This window comes from Pelobates fuscus, chromosome 13 (genome assembly GCF_036172605.1).
Source record: "Pelobates fuscus isolate aPelFus1 chromosome 13, aPelFus1.pri, whole genome shotgun sequence".
Lineage (NCBI taxonomy): Eukaryota > Metazoa > Chordata > Amphibia > Anura > Pelobatidae > Pelobates > Pelobates fuscus.
In genome coordinates, this window is record NC_086329.1 from 38659899 (window position 1) to 38682269 (window position 22371).

Sequence of the window (22371 nt, forward strand, 5' to 3'; positions counted from 1 at the left end):
GAAAAATCTTTTACTTATCTACAAAAGCTAATGAAAAAAACTGCTAAATAGATTCAAAATTTTGTCCCGAGTTTAAAAACACCCAGTGTTTACATGCTTTATTGCTTTTTTTTGCAAGTTATAGGCCTATAAATACAAGTAGGAAATTGCTGTTTCAATATATATATATTTTAAATGTATCAATAGTGACATTGTTACACCGTTATCTGTCATAAATCCCCGAAACACACCTAACATGTACATATTTTTTAAAGTAGACAACCCAGGGTATTTAAAATGGGGTATGTCCAGTCTTTTTTAGTAGCCACCTAGTCACAAACACTGGCCAAAGTTAGCATTTATATTTGTTTGTGTGTTAAAAATGCAAAAAACGCTAACTTTGGCCGGTGTTTGTGACTAAGTGGCTACTAAAAAAGGCTGAACATACCCCATTTGCAATACCTTGGGTTGTCTTCTTTTGTAAATGGTATGCCATCATGGGGCTAATTCTCATTCCTTGGCTACCATACGCTCTCAAAGGCAACCTAACCAATCTGACAAATTTCAATAAAAAAAAAAAAGTAAAATCAAGCCTTATATTTGACCCTGTAACTTTCACAAACACTATAAAACCTCTACATGTGGGGTACTGTTATACTCAGGAGACTTCGCTGAACACAAATATTAGTGTATCAGAACAGTAAAATATATCACAGCAATAATATCCTCAGTGAAAGAGCTGTTTGTGTGTGAAAAATGCAAAAAACTTCACTTTCACTGACAATATCATCGCTGTGATATGTTTTACTGTTTTGAAACACTAATATTTGTGTTCAGCGAAGTCTCCCGAGTAAAACAGTACCCCCATGTACAGGATTTAGGGTGTCATAGAAAGTTACAGGGTTAAGCACAGTGCTAGCAAATTAAATTATCTGGACTTTTGGCCTGGGTTGGCAGGCAGGTCCCTCAAATTGCAATCATTAAAATTACTTAATTAGGTAAAAATATTACATAAATATGCACGTAGAATTTTAATATATATACATATTTATATATTTGACGTCTACGTGTATATTTATGAAATTATTAATGTAATTTTGTATGTGGACATATGTATATTTCGTATTATTTTTATTTATTTATTTATACATAGATATATATATCATTACATTCTAAGTGTATTTTGATATAAATATATATATATCAATATCAAAATACTGTTAGAATAAAATTGAATATATATATATAATTTTTTTTTAATTATTAAAAATTATTTTTATTTTTTGTTATTTATTTTTATTAACATATTATTTGTATTTTATAATAATATATATATACCATATATATAGTCATTATATATATTGTATATATTCGTGTGTAATTTAAATATAAGTGTATTTTTATATTAATATACGTATATATAAATATAAAAATACACTTAGTGTGACATTATATATATGATATATATACATATATTATATATAGGTATATATAGATATAATACATGTATATATATCATATATATATACACATATTATTATTTTTTTTACACTGATTGCTATTTTTTTAACTTTATTTTATGATTTTTCACTTGCAGGGAGACTGCCTGTCAGCACAGACAGTCCCCCTGCAGGCAGATACAAAGACCCCTATTGCGGTCATGTGATCGAGTGATCACATGGCCGTGGGGTCCTGATCTGCCGAGGGGGGACTGCCCGGGCAGACAGGCAGTCCCCCTGGACCGGGAGGAGAGCTGATCGCCGCCGTGGGACCGACGGCGATCAGGTAAGTAGCCCAAAACCGTTATGACGGTTCAGGACCGTCAGCGGTCCAAACGCACGTTTTACCGCTGACGGTCCTGAACCGTCAGCGGTCCTTAAGGGGTTAACATAACATGAAATACATAATGTTTTTCAAAGAATATCAAGGGTAGTCAATTGACTAAGTGTCTACAACAAACACGAGAGAAACAAGGCTATTCATAGCTCAAATATAGTAGCTGATAGAGTGCCAACAGAGTAAAGCAGTGACCAGAAAATATACAACCAATTAATCAAACATTTTCCATGGGCTTAAGAAAGCATTAAGTAATAAAAGTGAAAATCATCTAAAAGGAAAAAAACTAAATACAGAGAAATGTGAGGATGGAAGTGACCTTACAAAACTATCCGACTTCCTGTCGGAAAATGGTATGAGACCAGGGAAGCATAGAGCTGGTAGAAACCCATTGTCCCCTTGTCACCAGGCCAATAACCTCTAGGAACTGCAGGAAAGTGCCAACCAGCCTCCAGGTCTACCTCCAGGTTTACACTGTGCTCCTCTTCACCGTCTCATCTGGACTCTCCAGGGGTGGGAGCTGTGCAGAGGTCGAATGGTGCTTGCAGCCTGTTAGAAGTTGTTGTTCCCTGTCCAGTGCCATTTTGCTCATTGCCAGCAAACAATGGGGACCCTGAAGACTGCCCCAGCCTCCGAATCAGTAAGTTGGGATGTGGCATTGTGAGGGGTTGTGGTGCAATAGACAAAGAGATGGGTTACCCAAAGTTGGTAGCCAACCTTTGCCAACACAACCTAAATAGTCAGTCAAATTATTTTTGTAGATCCCACTCAGGTTTGACAGTAACGTCAACCTAATGGTGTGCTGATGTTGGTAAGTATAGGGCAAGATCACCCCCGCTGGCACAAAGGGACGGTTGGGGGGGCAGGAAAGTACAGAAACACTACAAAGTAAAGAATCAGTCACATCCCCCACCTAAAGTTGTCCAACAGGCCGTTAAACAGAAGGACAGTCCAAAATATGGATAAATAAGGACTTTAAGCTGCAAAAATTATATGAAGAATATGCTTTTCAGACTTGGAGCCCCAGAAAGTAAGAGGAACTCTACGACCATGTGACTATCTCGGCAGCCAGGCCCCACCCCCAATCACATGGTTCTTAATGCTGCTATTTTGTCATGTTTTAATGAATATCTTCTGGGTACAATAATGCAAAAACTTAATTTTACTATGTAAATTATGTCCAACATTATCTGTACATTTAACTTGGCAACAAGGTTTCCAATTGTCCTGTCGCCTAACACATATGTATGACCATTCATCACATCTCCTGCTATTAAGGAATTAATGCAGTGACCTTACTTTGAAGATAAATACTATGGATGTAAGTCAAAAACATAACAGCACTCTTTGGGTTCAGTAAGATGCTACCTGGATCCCAGCTTTCTAGGGTCAGGTTGTGGACTCAGCTCTTTGATGAAGTAAGACATTCAAATCTGATAAAGACATACTAAAGACATACCTTTTCTCATAGGTCTAGCTTAATGAAGCAGTTCTGGTGTATACAGGGAGTGCAGAATTATTAGGCAAGTTGTATTTTTGAGGATTAATTTTATTATTGAACAACAACCATGTTCTCAATGAACCCAAAAAACTCATTAATATCAAAGCTGAATATTTTTGGAAGTAGTTTTTAGTTTGTTTTTAGTTATAGCTATTTTAGGGGGATATCTGTGTGTGCAGGTGACTATTACTGTGCATAATTATTAGGCAACTTAACAAAAAACAAATATATACCCATTTCAATTATTTATTTTTACCAGTGAAACCAATATAACATCTCAACATTCACAAATATACATTTCTGACATTCAAAAACATAACAAAAACAAATCAGTGACCAATATAGCCACCTTTCTTTGCAAGGACACTCAAAAGCCTGCCATCCATGGACTCTGTCAGTGTTTTGATCTGTTCACCATCAACATTGCGTGCAGCAGCAACCACAGCCTCCCAGACACTGTTCAGAGAGGTGTACTGTTTTCCCTCCTTGTAAATCTCACATTTGATGATGGACCACAGGTTCTCAATGGGGTTCAGATCAGGTGAACAAGGAGGCCATGTCATTAGATTTTCTTCTTTTATACCCTTTCTTGCCAGCCACGCTGTGGAGTACTTGGACGCATGTGATGGAGCATTGTCCTGCATGAAAATCATGTTTTTCTTGAAGGATGCAGACTTCTTCCTGTACCACTGCTTGAAGAAGGTGTCTTCCAGAAACTGGCAGTAGGACTGGGAGTTGAGCTTGACTCCATCCTCAACCCGAAAAGGCCCCACAAGCTCATCTTTGATGATACCAGCCCAAACCAGTACTCCACCTCGCTGGCGTCTGAGTCGGACTGGAGCTCTCTGCCCTTTACCAATCCATCCATCTGGCCCATCAAGACTCACTCTCATTTCATCAGTCCATAAAACCTTAGAAAAATCAGTCTTGAGATATTTCTTGGCCCAGTCTTGACGTTTCAGCTTGTGTGTCTTGTTCAGTGGTGGTCGTCTTTCAGCCTTTCTTACCTTGGCCATGTCTCTGAGTATTGCACACCTTGTGCTTTTGGGCACTCCAGTGATGTTGCAGCTCTGAAATATGGCCAAACTGGTGGCAAGTGGCATCTTGGCAGCTGCACGCTTGACTTTTCTCAGTTCATGGGCAGTTATTTTGCGCCTTGGTTTCTCCACACGCTTCTTGCGACCCTGTTGACTATTTTGAATGAAACACTTGATTGTTCGATGATCACGCTTCAGAAGCTTTGCAATTTTAAGAGTGCTGCATCCCTCTGCAAGATATCTCACTATTTTTGACTTTTCTGAGCCTGTCAAGTCCTTCTTTTGACCCATTTTGCGAAAGGAAAGGAAGTTGCCTAATAATTATGCACACCTGATATAGGGTGTTGATGTCATTAGACCACACCCCTTCTCATTACAGAGATGCACATCACCTAATATGCTTAATTGGTAGTAGGCTTTCGAGCCTATACAGCTTGGAGTAAGACAACATGCATAAAGAGGATGATGTGGTCAAAATACTCATTTGCCTAATAATTCTGCACTCCCTGTAGATCATACCTCTGCAATCTTACTGCTCAATTTTCTGCCATTTAGGAGTTAAATCCCTTTGTTTAAACAGACCTAGTTAAACCTCCCTACATGTGACTCGCACAGCCTTCATAAACACTTCCTGTAAAGAGTCGTCTAATTTTTATGCTTCCTTTAATGTACAGTCTGTTTAATCTAGATTTTTTTTATTTTATTCTTTATTTATGCCACAGGCAGATTTGAGATAGACCTAGTATGTGATGCAAAAGTCAGGACATAACAGTATGAAAAATAGCATATATGCAATAGTGAGGGTAACAATACTGACTGTGTATTTTTGTGTTAAATATAGCATACAACTGCTATATTATAATCTTAAAAGGACACTATATTCACCAGAACAACTACAGCGTAATGTATTTGTTTTGGTGAGTATAATCAGTCCCTTGAGGCTTTATGCAGTAAACACTTTTTTTTCCCCAGAGAAAAGGATGTGTTCAAAGTACAGCCTAAGGATACCTCCATCGGCCATTCCTCAGATGGCTACGAGAGGTGCTTCCTGGGGCAGTGCTGCACACTGTGACTGACATTCAGTGTCTCCAGCCTCTGCATGGAGACAATGAATTTTCCTCATAGAGATGCATTAGTTCAATGCATCTCTATAAGGAGATGCTGATTGGCCAGGGCTGTGTCTGGCTTGTGCTGGCTCTGCCTCTGATCTGCCTCCTTTTTAAGCTCAGTCAACTCAATGTTTTCTTATGGGAAGGTATTTCGATTGGCTCAGATCATTATTTCTGATGATGCCAGCCAATGAGGCAGATCGGGGCAGAGCCAGAAGCAGCAGACTGGTCTAAATGTAATATTTTATTTTATTCAGGGGGTAAGGAGGGAGGGGCAGGGGGACTAGATTGTATTTTTAACACTACAGGGTCAGGAATCCGTTTGTGTTCCTGACCCTAGTTTGTTTCTTTAACGGTATTCATTAAGAGTTGTAGATTTCTAGAAGGGACACGGCAATGACTAAAAAAAAAAAGGAGTAAAATGTAAGCATAACTTAAAAGTAGAGCAGTAAAAGCAACTCCCCAGTTTAGATTAATGTGGTAAATTATGTGCTTAAAGCTGATGGGTAGGTGGTAATATAGGAGCTTGTGTAGCTGGGGCATTCCCGGTCATGGCCTATGCAGGCCTCAGGGGCAAGGAGAGCCCTTTCCATAAAGGTGGTAGAGTGAACAACAATAAACTAAAAATAAATCAAACTTTCAAAAAGTGAAAAATACGAGAAATAAGGAATAAAAAATAAAGGTCTAAAGTCAAGTGACCTCCACATGGTTTGCGCTCTTTGTTGGTTGTATGAATGGGATAACAGTAGTTGGGTCCAAAGCTGTAGTCACAGGTGTAAAGGTGCGGCTCAGGCATAGCGTCATCAGGATGGCTTCCATTTCCTAGGCTTCGGACAATTCATGATCCGCATTCTGGTACTAAATGAGGCGTAAGCGTGGGGAACCCCAGCATTATTTGACAACATGAGTCAACAGAATAGACATCAGGGGGAGTTAGTCACTTTCTCCACCGTAAGGTCATGTAGGAAAGGTCAGATAAAAGGATAATGGTACGGGGTCCCTCTAGCTGCATTCATGATGGAAGCTAGTCTTGGACATTGTTAAATTTGAACAACAGATCGCTACTGGCTAAAGTGGCAGCTGATGGAGGCTTAGGGAGACAAAACATACCATCGAGCATTATGACTTTTCTTGCTTTGGAGGTAAAAGGGCCGAAAAGACCCTGCTTAGAAAATGTGGCAGTTCTGCCATAGCGACACTGTCTGACAGGCCCCCTCCACCGCCTTGTCTTCTAGTGCCGCTAATTGGTGGCTAAGAGTTGCTTGGGCCGAGGTTAGGTCACTGACCTGTTTCTGTAGCTCAAGGACTTGTGAAGCACGTGCTGTAGTGATCTGTTCTACTGTGTTCAGGCATACAGTGAACCCTCTGACTTCTTCTCTGACTTGTGATGTTTTAGATGATAGATTTTGATGGAGAGGCTGATAAGTATTGCTGTGGTGACAGGAGGTGAAATTTCTTCAGTTGGCTGAGTGGGCTTGAGTGGCCCCTTATATCCAAAATCATCCATGCTGTGGAGAGAGCAATCCTTGCGTTCTGCTGCCATTTCAGGTTCATCTCCCATGTGGCCTGAGTAGCAAATCTCCAATATCTGCGGAAAATCTGGGCTGATCCCTCCGAGGCTTCTTTGTCTTCCACCCCATCACCAGAGAAGCACCTTCAGGTGTGTAATGGACAGATTGTGCCTCTTACAGCGCTCCAGTTCCGGCGTTTTTTGTGCCCCGCTTACAGAGCGCAACAACCCTGCAGCTGGTCCGGCTGAGAGCTAGCCCCCTTTAGTTTAGAATTAATTTCCTGCTCTATGAATAAGCAACTAGATCCTACAGGAGCCTCCTGTGTCTGATTAAAGGACAGAGCAGGAGATAAAAACTTCTAAAGCAAATTAACATCTGATTGAAAATGAAACCTTTTGTTTTCATGCAGGCTGTGTGAGTCACAGCTAGAGGAAGTGTGGTTTTGACTGCATAAACAGAAACAAAAGTAATTTAATTCCTAAATGACAGAGATTTGAGCAATGAGACAGTAGGGGCATGATCAATAAACCAAAACTGCTTCATTAAGCTAAGTTTTTGTTGGTTTTTTTTTGGCGACTATACTGTCCATTTAACAGTCAATGTTTCTAATTAAGATTTATGCCACCAACAAATACAAGAGGAAGCAATTATCCTCTTCTGTCATAGCTATGTGTATAGCACATCCATATCAACAGAAATATGTATTTAATTACCAACACAAACTTACTTGACTTGTGCCTCTGCTTGCATAAAGATGAATTCCCATTTTCTGGCAAACGCCCGCTGAAGTCTTGCTAAATTTTCCTGGCAACAGGTAGAGCAATGGAGGAACAAAAAGCAAATGTTTAGCGTACAGACAATGCATTGTATTCTGTACTCTTGTCATAGCAATACAATATTAAAGACTGCCACCAAAGAAAGTCATAAGCCAGCACTGAGTTACAAAGCACGTGTGTATTATAGCGTCACTCATTTCTGATGATTTTAGCCCTTTTAAAACATCTAAAGTGAAATGATAATTGGTTTTATTCAACAATTAAGCAATTTTTTTTTAAAATCAAGGTCTCTCATATTAAGTATTGTACATTGCTTCTGAAAATAATATATTATAATCCCCTGATCTGTCACATTTGTAAATATAGATACATGAGCCTGTGTAAAAGATGTCCGTGCTACAAGCATTAGGATGTCGTCTCTTGGCAAAACAATTCAGGAGTCAAGTGTTTAGTAGGGGTTTTATGATAAATATTGCACGCAGCTCAAAAGGCTCACACAATGAAATCGGATATTATTGTCCCATTAAATAGGACGTTTGTGATCTTCCCTTCTTGTTTTTTCAAGTGCACAAAATGAACAAGTGACAAAGGACCACGGTCGTATGAGCATCAATTTTGTGAAGTTCCGATTCTTGGTAGTACTCAAGCTATACCCATATTGTTGTAAAATTTGAGCATAGAGGAAACTATTCTTCTGGACTTCCCAACCTCCTAATGTATAAACTTTAAAGCTGACCTGTAGCAAGAGTCTCATTATCGGATTCCTTTCTTACTCCAAACTGTTCTCATATCTTAGACATTGAATGTGTGGGAATTTGATCTCCTTAGACTTTCATCAGATAATTTTGATAAATCAAATCTCTCTCTCTCTCTAAGTGAACTATGACATTGCCTACAATATATGGACACGGAATGTGTGAAAATGAAAAGAGGACGGTGAATAATTGAGTGAACTATCAGAGCTGACACACAAATCTAGTGTCTACATATAAAGAACGCTGTAATAAAAATGAAGGCAAGCAGGTTGTAATCTTTTGGGCCCCACCTCACCCCATAAGAACAAGTGTTGCTACAATGAATACTGATTGTGGGCTGTTTATATCTCTGAATGACCTTTTTGCAGTTTGTGAATATATATTGAATTGCATTCTTCTACAAAAGACATTAGGCAAAATGCAAGCCTGCAGCAGATTTTGATGGGTAGTAAATTCCAGGAATTCATTTGTGCCTTTAAAAACATGTATAGCCTTCTGCCCTATAAACACAAACGCTGGCTTATTGGCATTGTAAAGCAGTGCGTGCAGAGCCCCAGTGAATGTATGTAAAGTTCCGATAATGTGTGTGCTCTCAGTTCTCCAATACACTGTGATCGTGGTATACCTACGGCTTCATAATCTGCTAGTTCCAGCCTTGCTTTGTTCTGCATGGTCCTCTTGCATAGATAGATAGCTGAAAGGAGAAGGATTAGTTAACGATGTGTTGCTAATACCATTAGCTGAAATAATTTTGTATTTTCCTTTATTTAAAGGGAATAGCAATTACCCAACCTATTACTAAAGAATGGCACTGTACCATTGCGGTACACAGGAGAGATGAACACCAGTACATAAATAAGAACCAACTGTGTACATGTAAACGTACATAATATACTAGATTGTGTCAGGGGAACAAAAGTAAAATGATGCAGTATGCAAAAGATGATCTATATGGAAATAAAATTCTGGTCAAAAAAAATACAACATGCTAATGCCGAATGATGAAAAAATAAAGATCTAAAAATATAATGAGGTTGGAGATTATTAAAAGAGAGGCCTGAATTAGGCAGAGAGATATAGAAGGGTCAACATTCTGTAAGGAATCCATATGGAACTGAAATAGAGATCAGAAGTTGCAAAAATATTTAAAATTGTTTCTTATCCCTAGAGGTCAGCAGTGGGCAGAGGGGCTAGGTGGGATCTAAAATGGGGTTTGATAGAGAGGCAAATGAAGGGTCTGACTTGGGCAGTTGGGTCTTGGGAGATCTGAAGAAGGCAACTGAATCTGAAGTGAAAAGGAGGAAACATGATGATAAGCTCTGGAAGGAGATGTGAGGGGCAACACACAGTATTTTAATTTACAAAAAACAAGCAGATAAACCAATTTGGTATACAACACATGCAACAAAAACAATCTCAGTAGGAGGACAGAGTCTGCAGCTTTACTGCAGATCTCGTTGTATGCAGATTACCAAGGGTTTTTATATATTACAGAAAACAATAGGTACCCATAGACCCATAACATCAATAATAATTTAAGAGTCGGGAACGGTCAAAATAATCCAGTACTGATGCAGTATTATACGAAAAACACAAAAAACAAACACAAACAAAAAAACCCTAAAATAAAAAAAAACAAAAAGACAATTTCCCTCCATGTTTTGTTCCTGAATGTGTGGCAGGTGTGATTAACATTCAACTGCATTTTTGGCAAGCATCATGCCACGGGATACATCACAATGTGTATGCATATTCCGTTTCTGCATCTTCATGTCTTTTTCGCGGTGGCCTACTTCTCCTTTATTGGGAAAAGCTGCCCGTATTGTCTATATAACAATTCCCCTTTATAAGAAGAGTTAGCTTTTCGCTCCGTGTTCAGGCATTGCGTATGTAGATTACTTATGTTCTATATCAATCAAAGGTTTAAAACAAACAAAAAAATGGTTCTCAAGATCCACCAGAGGTTTGAGACTGTTGATGTAAAAGGAAAAACACAGAGGTGACAGGGACAGCTCAGTATATCGTCTTTGAGCATATTTCTATAGAAATGTATTCAATTAACCTTCATTTAAGCATTTTGTAGAGTTCAGAGTTTTATGCTTGTATGCTAACTTTAAAAGTGTAAAACTTTGAAAATGCAAGACGGAAGAAAAGTGTCCAATTTTAACAAGAAATAGAAGCTAGATCAACAGTGAAGTTCTACAGAAAGAAAGTCCCTCACAAGAGATGTACATCTAAAATGTTACAAAGAAAAGTAGCTTTTTAGTCTCTGAAAGTTTCTACATGTCAATATGTATAAGTGCTTTATTGTTCGGCTCCTTTCCCGTTTTTGAATAGTCTTTAGAAATACATTTACAGCATCTGAAAGTAGGAGTGCAAAACCAGAAAGTGCTTGGTGTGCAAAACCAGAAAGTGCAGACCACAGCTCCGAACTTCAAACTTGTCCGTCAGAAAAACAAGAATGTCTATATTGCCTTACATTTTCAATTTTTTTAAAAAAAATCTTTCAAATTCAAGAAAATGAGACTGCATAAACCCAATCTCTATTGCTCATTTTCTCATTGGAATGACTATCAGTACACTGACTTTTAATGTGTTTCTGGTCTTTCTCCCTTGTTTTGAAAAAGACGTATAGAAGACTATGAAGTTGACTCGAGTAAGACATCAATGTAAACCTGATAGAGAATTTAGGTTCTTTTAGGTTCTGGGCATATTCGTGCATACTCGTGCTCCTAAGACATCAAGGAATTAGCAGATCCTTTAAAAATGGCTAATGCTGTCTGTTGGAGAAGCAATCACAATTTCCTCCCGAATCTTGTTCAGTGATACTCCATGAAGCCTAGACATTTTTGTGTGCACGATGGTATCACAAACATTGTTGAAATAAAAACTACACTGAATGTAGTTTTGCGTAGGTCACTTTAGTTCAACCTGTCAGATGCCATGATAAATGCAAATGTAGTCTATTATAATTATCAATAATTTTGGAAAATAAATGGAAAACCTTGAAAAGACAATAATGATGTAACTAAAATGCTGGGCTATTTATAATAATACTGCTCATTGACATGTTGTTCATATATGTTATTTCCTGTAAGTTTTCTAGTTTAAAATTAGAATAAAATAAGATTTACAAAAAAAAAAAAACCAACAACAACAAAGCTGGGCTAGAATGTTAGCAGGGAAATAATACCAAGGATTGCCTTACAGCGGCTTATGTACTAGATTTGTTTTATTTATATCATATTTTAATAAGATGTTATTGTTTATATTTTTCACATTTTTATATTTTTGTATTTTTTTCATGTTCATATACATGATATTGTTAAGTATTATTTTATACATTTTCTGTTGTCAACATTTTTTATGTAAATATTTCTTATATTACACTTTTTCATTCTTTCATTTTTTGTTTTTTTTTTTATTTTATTTTTTTTTAGTTATTATACATTTGGTATTCTCAGTATATGGTGGCACTGGCTCGACTCCCCATCTACACTGCCAATATATTTGTATATAACAGAAATGTATCCATGTTTCTATATTTGTAACTACCAATTATTATTTTTTTTCCCCCACCTTTTTAAATTGGTCTTTTGTAACAAACTGAACCTCTTCGATCCTTCAGAGTATGCAGAACAAAATAGTGCTTAGAACTATATTTCCTACACCAGGCTTCTAATTAAGGGCTAATAAACTAATATTGTGATATTTTTTTTGGTTTTATGAACATACTGATCAATTTAGTTGTCAAAGATTGTTTCTAATATCTGTATGTTATTTTCTGTTTTATAATATGAGAAGTGACTTGCTTATTTTTTTTACATTTTATTATTTATCTACTTTTAACACTCTTTTCTTAGATTTAGCCCATAGTCTGAATATTTTATTTAAGTGCTGTTTTATGATTGACATTTCAGTTGATTCTATATATGTTTCTATTTTATTAGTTCAAAGCCGATTCTGTACAATTGGGTATATATGGAGGGAGATTACGGCAGTATGCCTATGATGAAGTGGAAGCAAATCTACGAAACACGTTCGGTTGCGGTCAACATCGCACTTTGCCCGGTGGGAAGCTGAGTGGAAGCATCAAAGAGAGTGCTAGAAAGCACAACACATGAGGATGTGGTCTTCAGTTATCCACTGTTCGCAAACCGAAGATGTAGTGGAAGCTTGAAAAGTGACACCCACACTCTGCAAGTCACTAAATTCAAAGACGTTCTGATGTGCCTGTACCTCTGCTATGAAATGTGAGTTTTAATATATAACTGATTAACATTTTGCTGCTGTGATTTTTTTTAATTTCAGATTAAACACCACATTTCAATAGTTGAGGTTTTTGGACTTGTATATTTGAACTATAGACTTATTACAATATTGATTACTATTTATACATTTTAATTCATTTGTTTTTTTATATTTTTCATATTTTTATAGGTTGTCTTTTTTATGTACATGTAGATATACATATCCTAATGTATTATTATTTTATACAATTTCTGTTGTCAACATTTTTAATGTAAATATTTCTGAATTTTATGGTTTGTATAAATATATTTTTTCCCCTATGGTTGTCTAGCACTGCACATTTCTTCAAGTATCTGGACATACATTAAGTGTACTTATTGCACTTTATTTCTATGGTTTTAGATATTTCTTCAGAGTGTAGTATGGTCACTCTGATTGTCCGTCGAATTTGGTTATCTGAGCAGCGTGGTTTCATTTTGGTTTCATTTTGCACAGTAACCATTTCCTTATTTTTTTATCTTTTCCCCGTTTTTAAGGTTCATCTTTTAAAAAGAAAACAAAACACAATGTTGGACTAGAATGTTAACAGTGAAATAATACCAAGTGTAACGGATCGCCTGGCACCCCGACCGGGTACCTCCGTTAATGGATGCTCCTAGTGCTTCCTGAGGACTCCAAGCACTCTGGCAGACACCACAATCACCGAATCCGAGAAAACCTTTAAATTCTCCCAAGCATATGAATGCTGTAGACCATTGAATAGGAACCATACGAATAGGCTTGTACTCCTAGCAGTCAACTGGAACAGCATACAATAAATCCTTCCCCCAATAATGAGACGACACATCACTTTGAGGGTAAAACAGGAACTCTGGACTGGCTCATCCAGCCTGGCTTTTATTACAATAATCCACATACAGGCCACACCCAGGGGGAGGCATAAAATAACCAATCACATACATGGTTCAGCCCACACATCCCCTCCCCTCAGATAACATTAAACCCAATTATCCGGTACACTTTTCCAGCCAAGTTCTGGATGTACCCCAAAAACAGGGGGTACACCTTTAAATCCAGCATCGCTGGATAGCCCTTATTCAGGGGGACAACATATCCAAAATTCAAGTCATTCGGATGAACAGTTCGGGAGATATGAGGTTCCAAAGATTTGACCGACCGCATGGGTAAAGTATCCGAAAACAGTTCCATGCATTTTGGCCCTGCGGTCGGTCACAAACAAGGGAATGAAAATAGGCGAATTGCCTGTGTTATAGAGCCTGGAGAGGGTTTGAATGAATTCCCTTGTTTGTGGGGTTCTTTCTACCGAACGGCGGGTCATTCGGTAGTTTCTATACGAATTTCTGGAAGTATGGAGGTCTCAGCGGTGTTTGCCTAGTCAAGTGTCCGATTTTAGTTCCAGACACTCGACGGCAAAACACCGCTGTTCGGTAGTTTAAGATGGCCGCCGCCACGTGTTTGTTTCCCGAATGGCGGCCACCCAGAGGACAAAGAATACATTACACCGATTGCCAATTACCCGTTTGCAACATTGTTGCAAACTGTAATTGGAGGCACACTTAGTCCTGGGTGGTCTGGTTGTTCGGTAGTTTCACTCAATATAATGAATGGAGTGATTCTACCGACCAATCAGGTGAATGCTGCATATATATCCCAGGTTAAACTCAACACATAAATACATATGTAATATTAAAGGCAGTATACTGGAATATGCTCCACAGTCTTAAAGGGACAGTAGTCCCAAAAGTCCCAATATATCCATTGCTGATTTTAAAGGGCCAGTAGCAGCAATATAAAGTATAATATGCCCCAAATAACCCAGGGGCCATAGTCAGCAGGTAGGAGGCTAGCAAACAGGCTTCTCCAGGGCCCAGTGGCGAGGTTGGTTTCGCCACATTTCTCCCCTTTTCCAAACAGACTAACAGGGTACCTGACCTCTTGCCGGTCAGTGCCCTTGTTAGTCCAGCAGCCCACCCACAAAACAGTAACAGCAGTACAGCCCACCCACAATGAATGGTTACTACACCTATGGAGTAATGGAAAAACTTGTCCAGGTCCAGGTGCCTCACCCCGGCTGTGTGGGGGACTGGTAGGCTGTTTTGGTGGGTTGCTGAGTGGGCAGAGACCAGCGGTACTCTGCCCTGGTGCCAGCACTACTACGGGAGTAGTCTGGTTGGAGCCTGGTTGCTGGAGACCGACTGTCTCCCCTTTAGCTGCGCAGCTCTGCTGCTGGAGACCGACTGTCTCCCCTTGAGTTACACAGCTCTGCTGCTGGAGACCGACTGTCTCCCCTTTAGTTACACAGCTCTGCTGCTGGAGACAGACTGGCTCCCCTTTGGCTAAACAGCCCTGTTGTAGGGGGGCAGGACCGACCGTCCCTACCCCCTGTGCTGGAAGTGCAGAGACCACGGTCCCATCTGCACAGGTGTGGGGCTTACAGTCTCCCCCTGTTACATTAAGCTGCCGCTGGGGAGAGGTGGTAACAATCTCCTCTCCCATGCCTACTTTCAGTCTTTTTGGAGGGAGACCGACTGTCTCTCCTCCCAATTCAGTGTCCTGCTGCTGGGGAATAGAGACTGGGCTCTCTATTCCCAAAAAATCACGCTGCTGCTGGGGGGTAGGACCAACTACCTCTGCCCCCTGTAACTCAGCCTTCCGCTGGGGAGGGAGGACGCTGCTCTCCTCTCCCTGCACTTCACACTGCCTTCCCGGCATATCACTCTGCTGCTGGGGGGTAGGACCAACTACCTCTGCCCCCTGTAACTCAGCCTGCCGCTGGGGAATGGGGACTGGGCTCCCAATTCCCTGCAATTCACACTGCCGCTGGGGAATGGAGACTGGGCTCCCAATTCCAAACAAATCACACTGCTGCTGGGGAGGGAGGACGGCCCCCTCAGCTCCCTGTAGCTTGGGCGCAGAGACCACGGTCCCATCTGCGCTGGTGTGGGGCTTACTGTCTCCCCTTGGTGTGCTAAGCTGCCGCTGGGGAGAGGGGGTAACAAACTCCTCTCCCTTACACACTTTCAGCCGCTGGGGAGCAGGGCTGACCCTCTGTACTCCCTGTAGGCAGGGCGCAGAGACCACGGTCCCATCTGCCCTGGTGAGGGGCTTACTGTCTCCCCTTGGTGAGCTGTGCTGCCGCTGGGGAGAGGGAATAACAAACTCCTCTCCCTTACACACCTTCAACCGCTGGGGAGAGGGGATAACAGGCTCCTCTCCCTGCACCGTAGACTGCCGCTGGGGAGCAAGAACGGCACCTTCAGCTCCCTGTAACGCACACTGCCGCTGGGGATCTGGGCCGACTGCCCAGCATCCCTGTAGGGCCGGTAGAGAGACCGCAGTCCCATCTCCACCTGCCATCTGTGGGTCTTCCCAGGACCAATCCGTGAGGCCCCTCAACATTTGTGAGTAAGGGCCACCTGCTTCCCCACCTGGCAACTCTGGCTGCTGCTGGGGATCTGGGCCGGCTGCCCAGCATCCCGGTGGAGTGACCTTGGTCCCATCTCTACCTGCCTGTTGTGGTTCCTCACAGGACCAGTCTATGAGGACCCCCACTTCGGGTTCCTCCCGCCGCCTCAGGGAAAGACGGCTAACCTCCTCGGATGCAGCCTCTACCCGGCTGCTGTAACGCTCCTGCTGCTGAGCATACTTCCTCTCTTTTGCCAACCGGAATTCTCGGTCCAGTCTTGTGTTTCGCTCGGCCATGACCTGGTTCCAGATCACCCGGCGTGTCTCCATGGGTATATCATCCCCATACTCGGCCACTCGCTGCCTCACCTCGGCCAGCCAATCATCTCCAGAGCCAGAACCTTCCATACTTGTCTGCTCCCAGGGGCGCTGCACGACTGCTAGCGTTGCCCTCAATTTGTAAATCCAAACGAACTGTGTCTCCGAGCTGCTTTACCTCACACTAGGACGCCATCCCACCGCTTGCCACCAATGTAACGGATCGCCTGGCACCCCGACCGGGTACCTCCGTTAATGGATGCTCCTAGTGCTTCCTGAGGACTCCAAGCACTCTGGCAGACACCACAATCACCGAATCCGAGAAAACCTTTAAATTCTCCCAAGCATATGAATGCTGTAGACCATTGAATAGGAACCATACGAATAGGCTTGTACTCCTAGCAGTCAACTGGAACAGCATACAATAAATCCTTCCCCCAATAATGAGACGACACATCACTTTGAGGGTAAAACAGGAACTCTGGACTGGCTCATCCAGCCTGGCTTTTATTACAATAATCCACATACAGGCCACACCCAGGGGGAGGCATAAAATAACCAATCACATACATGGTTCAGCCCACACATCCCCTCCCCTCAGATAACATTAAACCCAATTATCCGGTACACTTTTCCAGCCAAGTTCTGGATGTACCCCAAAAACAGGGGGTACACCTTTAAATCCAGCATCGCTGGATAGCCCTTATTCAGGGGGACAACATATCCAAAATTCAAGTCATTCGGATGAACAGTTCGGGAGATATGAGGTTCCAAAGATTTGACCGACCGCATGGGTAAAGTATCCGAAAACAGTTCCATGCATTTTGGCCCTGCGGTCGGTCACAAACAAGGGAATGAAAATAGGCGAATTGCCTGTGTTATAGAGCCTGGAGAGGGTTTGAATGAATTCCCTTGTTTGTGGGGTTCTTTCTACCGAACGGCGGGTCATTCGGTAGTTTCTATACGAATTTCTGGAAGTATGGAGGTCTCAGCGGTGTTTGCCTAGTCAAGTGTCCGATTTTAGTTCCAGACACTCGACGGCAAAACACCGCTGTTCGGTAGTTTAAGATGGCCGCCGCCACGTGTTTGTTTCCCGAATGGCGGCCACCCAGAGGACAAAGAATACATTACACCGATTGCCAATTACCCGTTTGCAACATTGTTGCAAACTGTAATTGGAGGCACACTTAGTCCTGGGTGGTCTGGTTGTTCGGTAGTTTCACTCAATATAATGAATGGAGTGATTCTACCGACCAATCAGGTGAATGCTGCATATATATCCCAGGTTAAACTCAACACATAAATACATATGTAATATTAAAGGCAGTATACTGGAATATGCTCCACAGTCTTAAAGGGACAGTAGTCCCAAAAGTCCCAATATATCCATTGCTGATTTTAAAGGGCCAGTAGCAGCAATATAAAGTATAATATGCCCCAAATAACCCAGGGGCCATAGTCAGCAGGTAGGAGGCTAGCAAACAGGCTTCTCCAGGGCCCAGTGGCGAGGTTGGTTTCGCCACACCAAGGATTACCTTAAAGTGACTATCATCAAAAATACACTTTATCTAATCAGCTTCTATATAGTTTATGGTGTCTGAATTGCTTTTATTTTTCCTGAGCCCTGTATTCTTCATAAAATACATAAAGAAAATTAGGTAATACTTTATATTAGATTAGGATCAAGAGAGAAAAGTATTATATTATATAGTATTATAGTCCGTTCCACTGGCCTTTTGAAGACCACTTACAACTTCTTTCTACAAAATGCAAAATTAGAAGTCTATAAAATTGTAAGATAACATTTTTTGAGGTCTATTCTTACCATAGTCTGTATTTTCTGGTTCCCAGCAGTTTGAAGGCCAAAAATAAGGAGCCTGAAAATAAAATTGCAATTATTAAACGGTATATTTTTTTTGTAAAATAAAAAAACACCTTGACGAACAAGCATGGGTCAAATTACAAAGCCGAACAAAAACATTCAAAATATATATATATATATATATATACACACACACACACACAACTCCAGAAAAACTCTATGAAATAAAAAAGCCAGCAAGCTTTAAATACAAGACACTCCAAGCACCACAGACATTACAGCTTATTATAACCATCATGGTGCCAGAAGGCTATAAGCAGAGTCTCTCCATTTCATGTAAAATCTGATTATTAATACACAAAAAACAAACAAAGGTTTCCCGAGCATTAAAAGGTAATTCCCTCTGCTAAGGATATTATAATGAGGTCATTTGACATCCGTCATTACAACCTACAACTCCAGGCTAATCCATAATGTATAGCCTCATGTCCTTATATAATACAGTAACGCATGTAACCAATGATAACATGTTTCCAGGTTGCACTCAGAACAACAGGGACTCGTGCCAGTGCCTATGTGCCAAATGGCTTATGAAGAGGCTCCCAAATCCCGCTTACCCATAAAAATACTAGTGGTAACAATTAAACTTCCTTATATGACATTCCAGACAGAATGAGAAGGACAGGATGAGTCAAAAGACAGAAACAAGTTTGGTACCATACAATTATAAGAATCAGAAGATTATTAATGCTACTGCCAGATGGTGGCTTTCAAGATGGTGGAAGGGAATTATACATCAAAGGTACAAGTTGGCTCTTTTTACTAGGGTCATGGTGAGACTAAACGTGATTCCTAATTTTTGGCTCACTGTGTGTCTATGTGTATACAGTAAGTTTTATTTTTGGTTATTTTTATTACTTATTAAGGCTTGCATGAAGCAGCAAACCCTACCAGACATAAAATATTATACAAAAAGTAACTGGTAATCAACCTTCACAGACTATTAGTTCTTGATCTATATTTCCTACTTATAAATCATATCTTTCCCAAACTTCTTATCCCACATGCTTGTAGCTGCTAATTGTGGTAAAGACTTACAAGCCTATGATTAATAGCTATCCTAATGGGAATGGAACATCTTCATTTGAAGAAAGCATTAGTGCTCGGTGATTGGTGGTAATAATTAATGGGAGGGGGGGTTGTGGAGAGGATTATAGGGCCTGCTACTGCAAAGCGGATATACAGAAGGAAATGGACGCCAGATGGTACGCAATGAAAAATAGAACAGTGAAATTTAGCTTAGCATCTGAGATTTGCAATCCTTTCCTTACTAAGGTAGAAGTGAGATTTTATTAACACGCATACTACAGGATTTCTGAATGTAGGCTAGGTTCATTTAATAATCAGACATGACGACTTATAGCTAATTTCCCGTTTCTGTTTTCTTGCTCTGGAAGGGAGTACAGAAAGAGAGGAGGATAGATCGTTAACTAAAATAGCTTTGGAATTCTATGTAATTTAACGGTTTCAGTTACCTGTGGGTTATTGGACATGGAAAGAGAGGGGAAATGGGTTTTCTTAAGGATTCTGATGTAACTTTAGTGGCAATTAATGTTTCATTTCCAGGTGTGATGTACACCATGTTCTTTTGTGTCAGATACGAGTGCATGTTTAATTATGGTGTATAAATCTTTCGATTGATTCTGTGCTGTATACCATGAAAACCGAAATAAAAATTGTCAAAACAAAAATACAATTTAGAGTGCATTGGAAGATCTCTGGCCTATTTATACACTGTGACACCCAATAATACAATTGTTAACATTGAACTGAAAATCCTAAACTGTCCTTATATAACTGATCTTACCATATCTTACTACCGGCATAGTAAGGGCAATTGTATCATTAAACTTCATTATTCAGTGGTACTATATAAATATCATCAGATGATACAGAATTACCTATCGCTCCTATATATTGCTTGGTTTAAATATTTTCTGCAAAGGTTGAATGTGCTTATCTTAATGAAAATGTCCAAAGATTTGGCACCCTAAGCACTTTAACCCCTTAAGGACACATGACATGTGTGACATGTCATGATTCCCTTTTATTCCAGAAGTTTGGTCCTTACGGGGTTAAACTAACTTTCCTTAGCGCAACAACAAAAAAAAAAACATTAAAAATAATATTAATAAGGGAACTGCCTGTTACTCTATAAGGTTCCAGTGTTCCTCATTAGATTGAAACTCTAGTCTTCTTTGCTGTGATTGAGAATACATTATCGAAATAACAGCAGAGGCAAAAGGAAAAATTATATCATGAAAAAGCAGGAAATAGCCAATTTTCTTAAGACGTTTCTTCATCTTTTCTGCAGAGAAGCAAGCTGCCTCCACTGCCCACATTTAAAGGAAACTTGAATTCTCGCTAGCTCTAGGAAAAAAAAAAAATGAACTACATTTGTATGTGCATATGCTATTAAGAAGTCTGCTTCACAAAAATAATTGACAAAATAACGGCTAAGTCAAGATCAATCAATTAATTATGGTTTAGCAAGGTGATTGATTAATATATTTAATCTCACCGTGAATGTCTGTTTGTTTTTGTGTTTTTACAGCCAGGTACCACTTTTAATGTACCCACCAACGGCACCGGGGACTAACAACGTTAATAGAAACCATGGTGCATGATGATTCTTTTTTTTTTTATTATCACATAGTTATGTTGTCTTTACACATTGTAGTCTTTTTTTTTTCCTAACATTTATGTTTTGTTGGGATGTGTTACCACAATATCGTCTTAAAAGGCATAACCAGCAACCACAATAAAACTGTATATAAAGAAAAACACAATTATTAGAACAGGTTAATATGAAAAATGTTGTCCACTTAAACAGGCTATCGGACACCAAACGTTACACCCCGATGGTTTGGCCTTTTAGAATAATGTGGCTAATTTGAACCTGCAGGGGTTCCATGATATTCCGCTGGGAGGATTTAATTAATAAGCCAAAGCCGCTTACGGTGAGATCTCTTTTCAGTGAGAGCACAGATGGATTTAGTCTCAGAAGACACAATCCCATGGGACTTCATACAATATCATCAAAAGGCACCTTTGGTTCCCTATTTAAAGCTCCAAGAAACTTGGAAATATCCTCTTTGGGAAAAAAAAAAAAAATATAGAAATAAAAAAAATACATACCTCACAGCAGACAAGGAATTGCTATATTGAGAATGGTATCCAAAGTACAGTTTTTACTTGTTAGCAAATGCATCATTGATACTAATCTTATATGCAAAGCAAAGTTTTGGGCATCTTTTCTGCTAAACAAAAAATTCTATAAAACTTGCAAAACCTTACATAGTACAATCTTTATCACAAAATGGGTCAAAACGTAAAAAAAATAAAAGTAATAGAACAGTTTTTGTTTTCAAGAAAGGTTCATTTATTTTTCAGAAGAGGCTGTAGAAGGCAAAGCGAACATGCGTCATTTGCACAGAAGTAAGGTTTAATTGCTGGAAACACAAAGAATATAAACATTCAATTAAGGAAGGAGGTATAGAAATGAAAGCAGCGAAGTTATTCTGCAGCGAAGGGTTGGAAATAGAAGGTCATTTTATAGCCAGACAGGAGGATTCATATTTTTACAGATTAGGACATAAAAAACAATCTCAAGAGTAGTAAGAGGTAATATAAGCCAACAACAGCAAAGCCACCTCCACGTTAATTTCTGCTCCCGTATCAGCACAGTTCAGAGTGTTTGTGTCACAAGACATTATACTGTTTTGTGTTTTTTTTCTTACTATTTGAACCCTACATCCTTTGATCTAACCCTTATGTAGTGTTCTTTCCCATTCTACCCCTCATAAAAGTCTTTCTACATTGCATTATACTGTAAATTACAGGAGTAAGCTCCCATAAATATTCATGCATTGTTTTTATTGCTATATAAAGGGTTGAGCCCCACCCATAAGTAAGTATTTCTGCATTGCATTATACTGCTAACCACCGGGGTGAGCCCTCGCGGTAAAACTATGGTGAGCTCCCACCTAG

The 22371-nt window shown here is 39.8% G+C and overlaps 1 protein-coding gene across 2 annotated transcripts in view; it reads right to left on the minus strand.

Moving 5' to 3' along the window:
• The window catches only part of RGS6 (regulator of G protein signaling 6), a 326615-nt gene that overhangs the window by 60832 nt on the left and 243412 nt on the right, over positions 1-22371 (minus strand). For both annotated transcript variants that reach the window (XM_063440378.1, XM_063440379.1), the window contains exons 6-8: positions 18325-18376; positions 9134-9198; positions 7701-7777 (exon numbers count right to left, since the gene is read on the minus strand). In XM_063440378.1, the coding sequence (XP_063296448.1) occupies positions 7701-7777; positions 9134-9198; positions 18325-18376 (194 nt within the window). The remainder of the gene's footprint in view (positions 1-7700; positions 7778-9133; positions 9199-18324; positions 18377-22371) is intronic.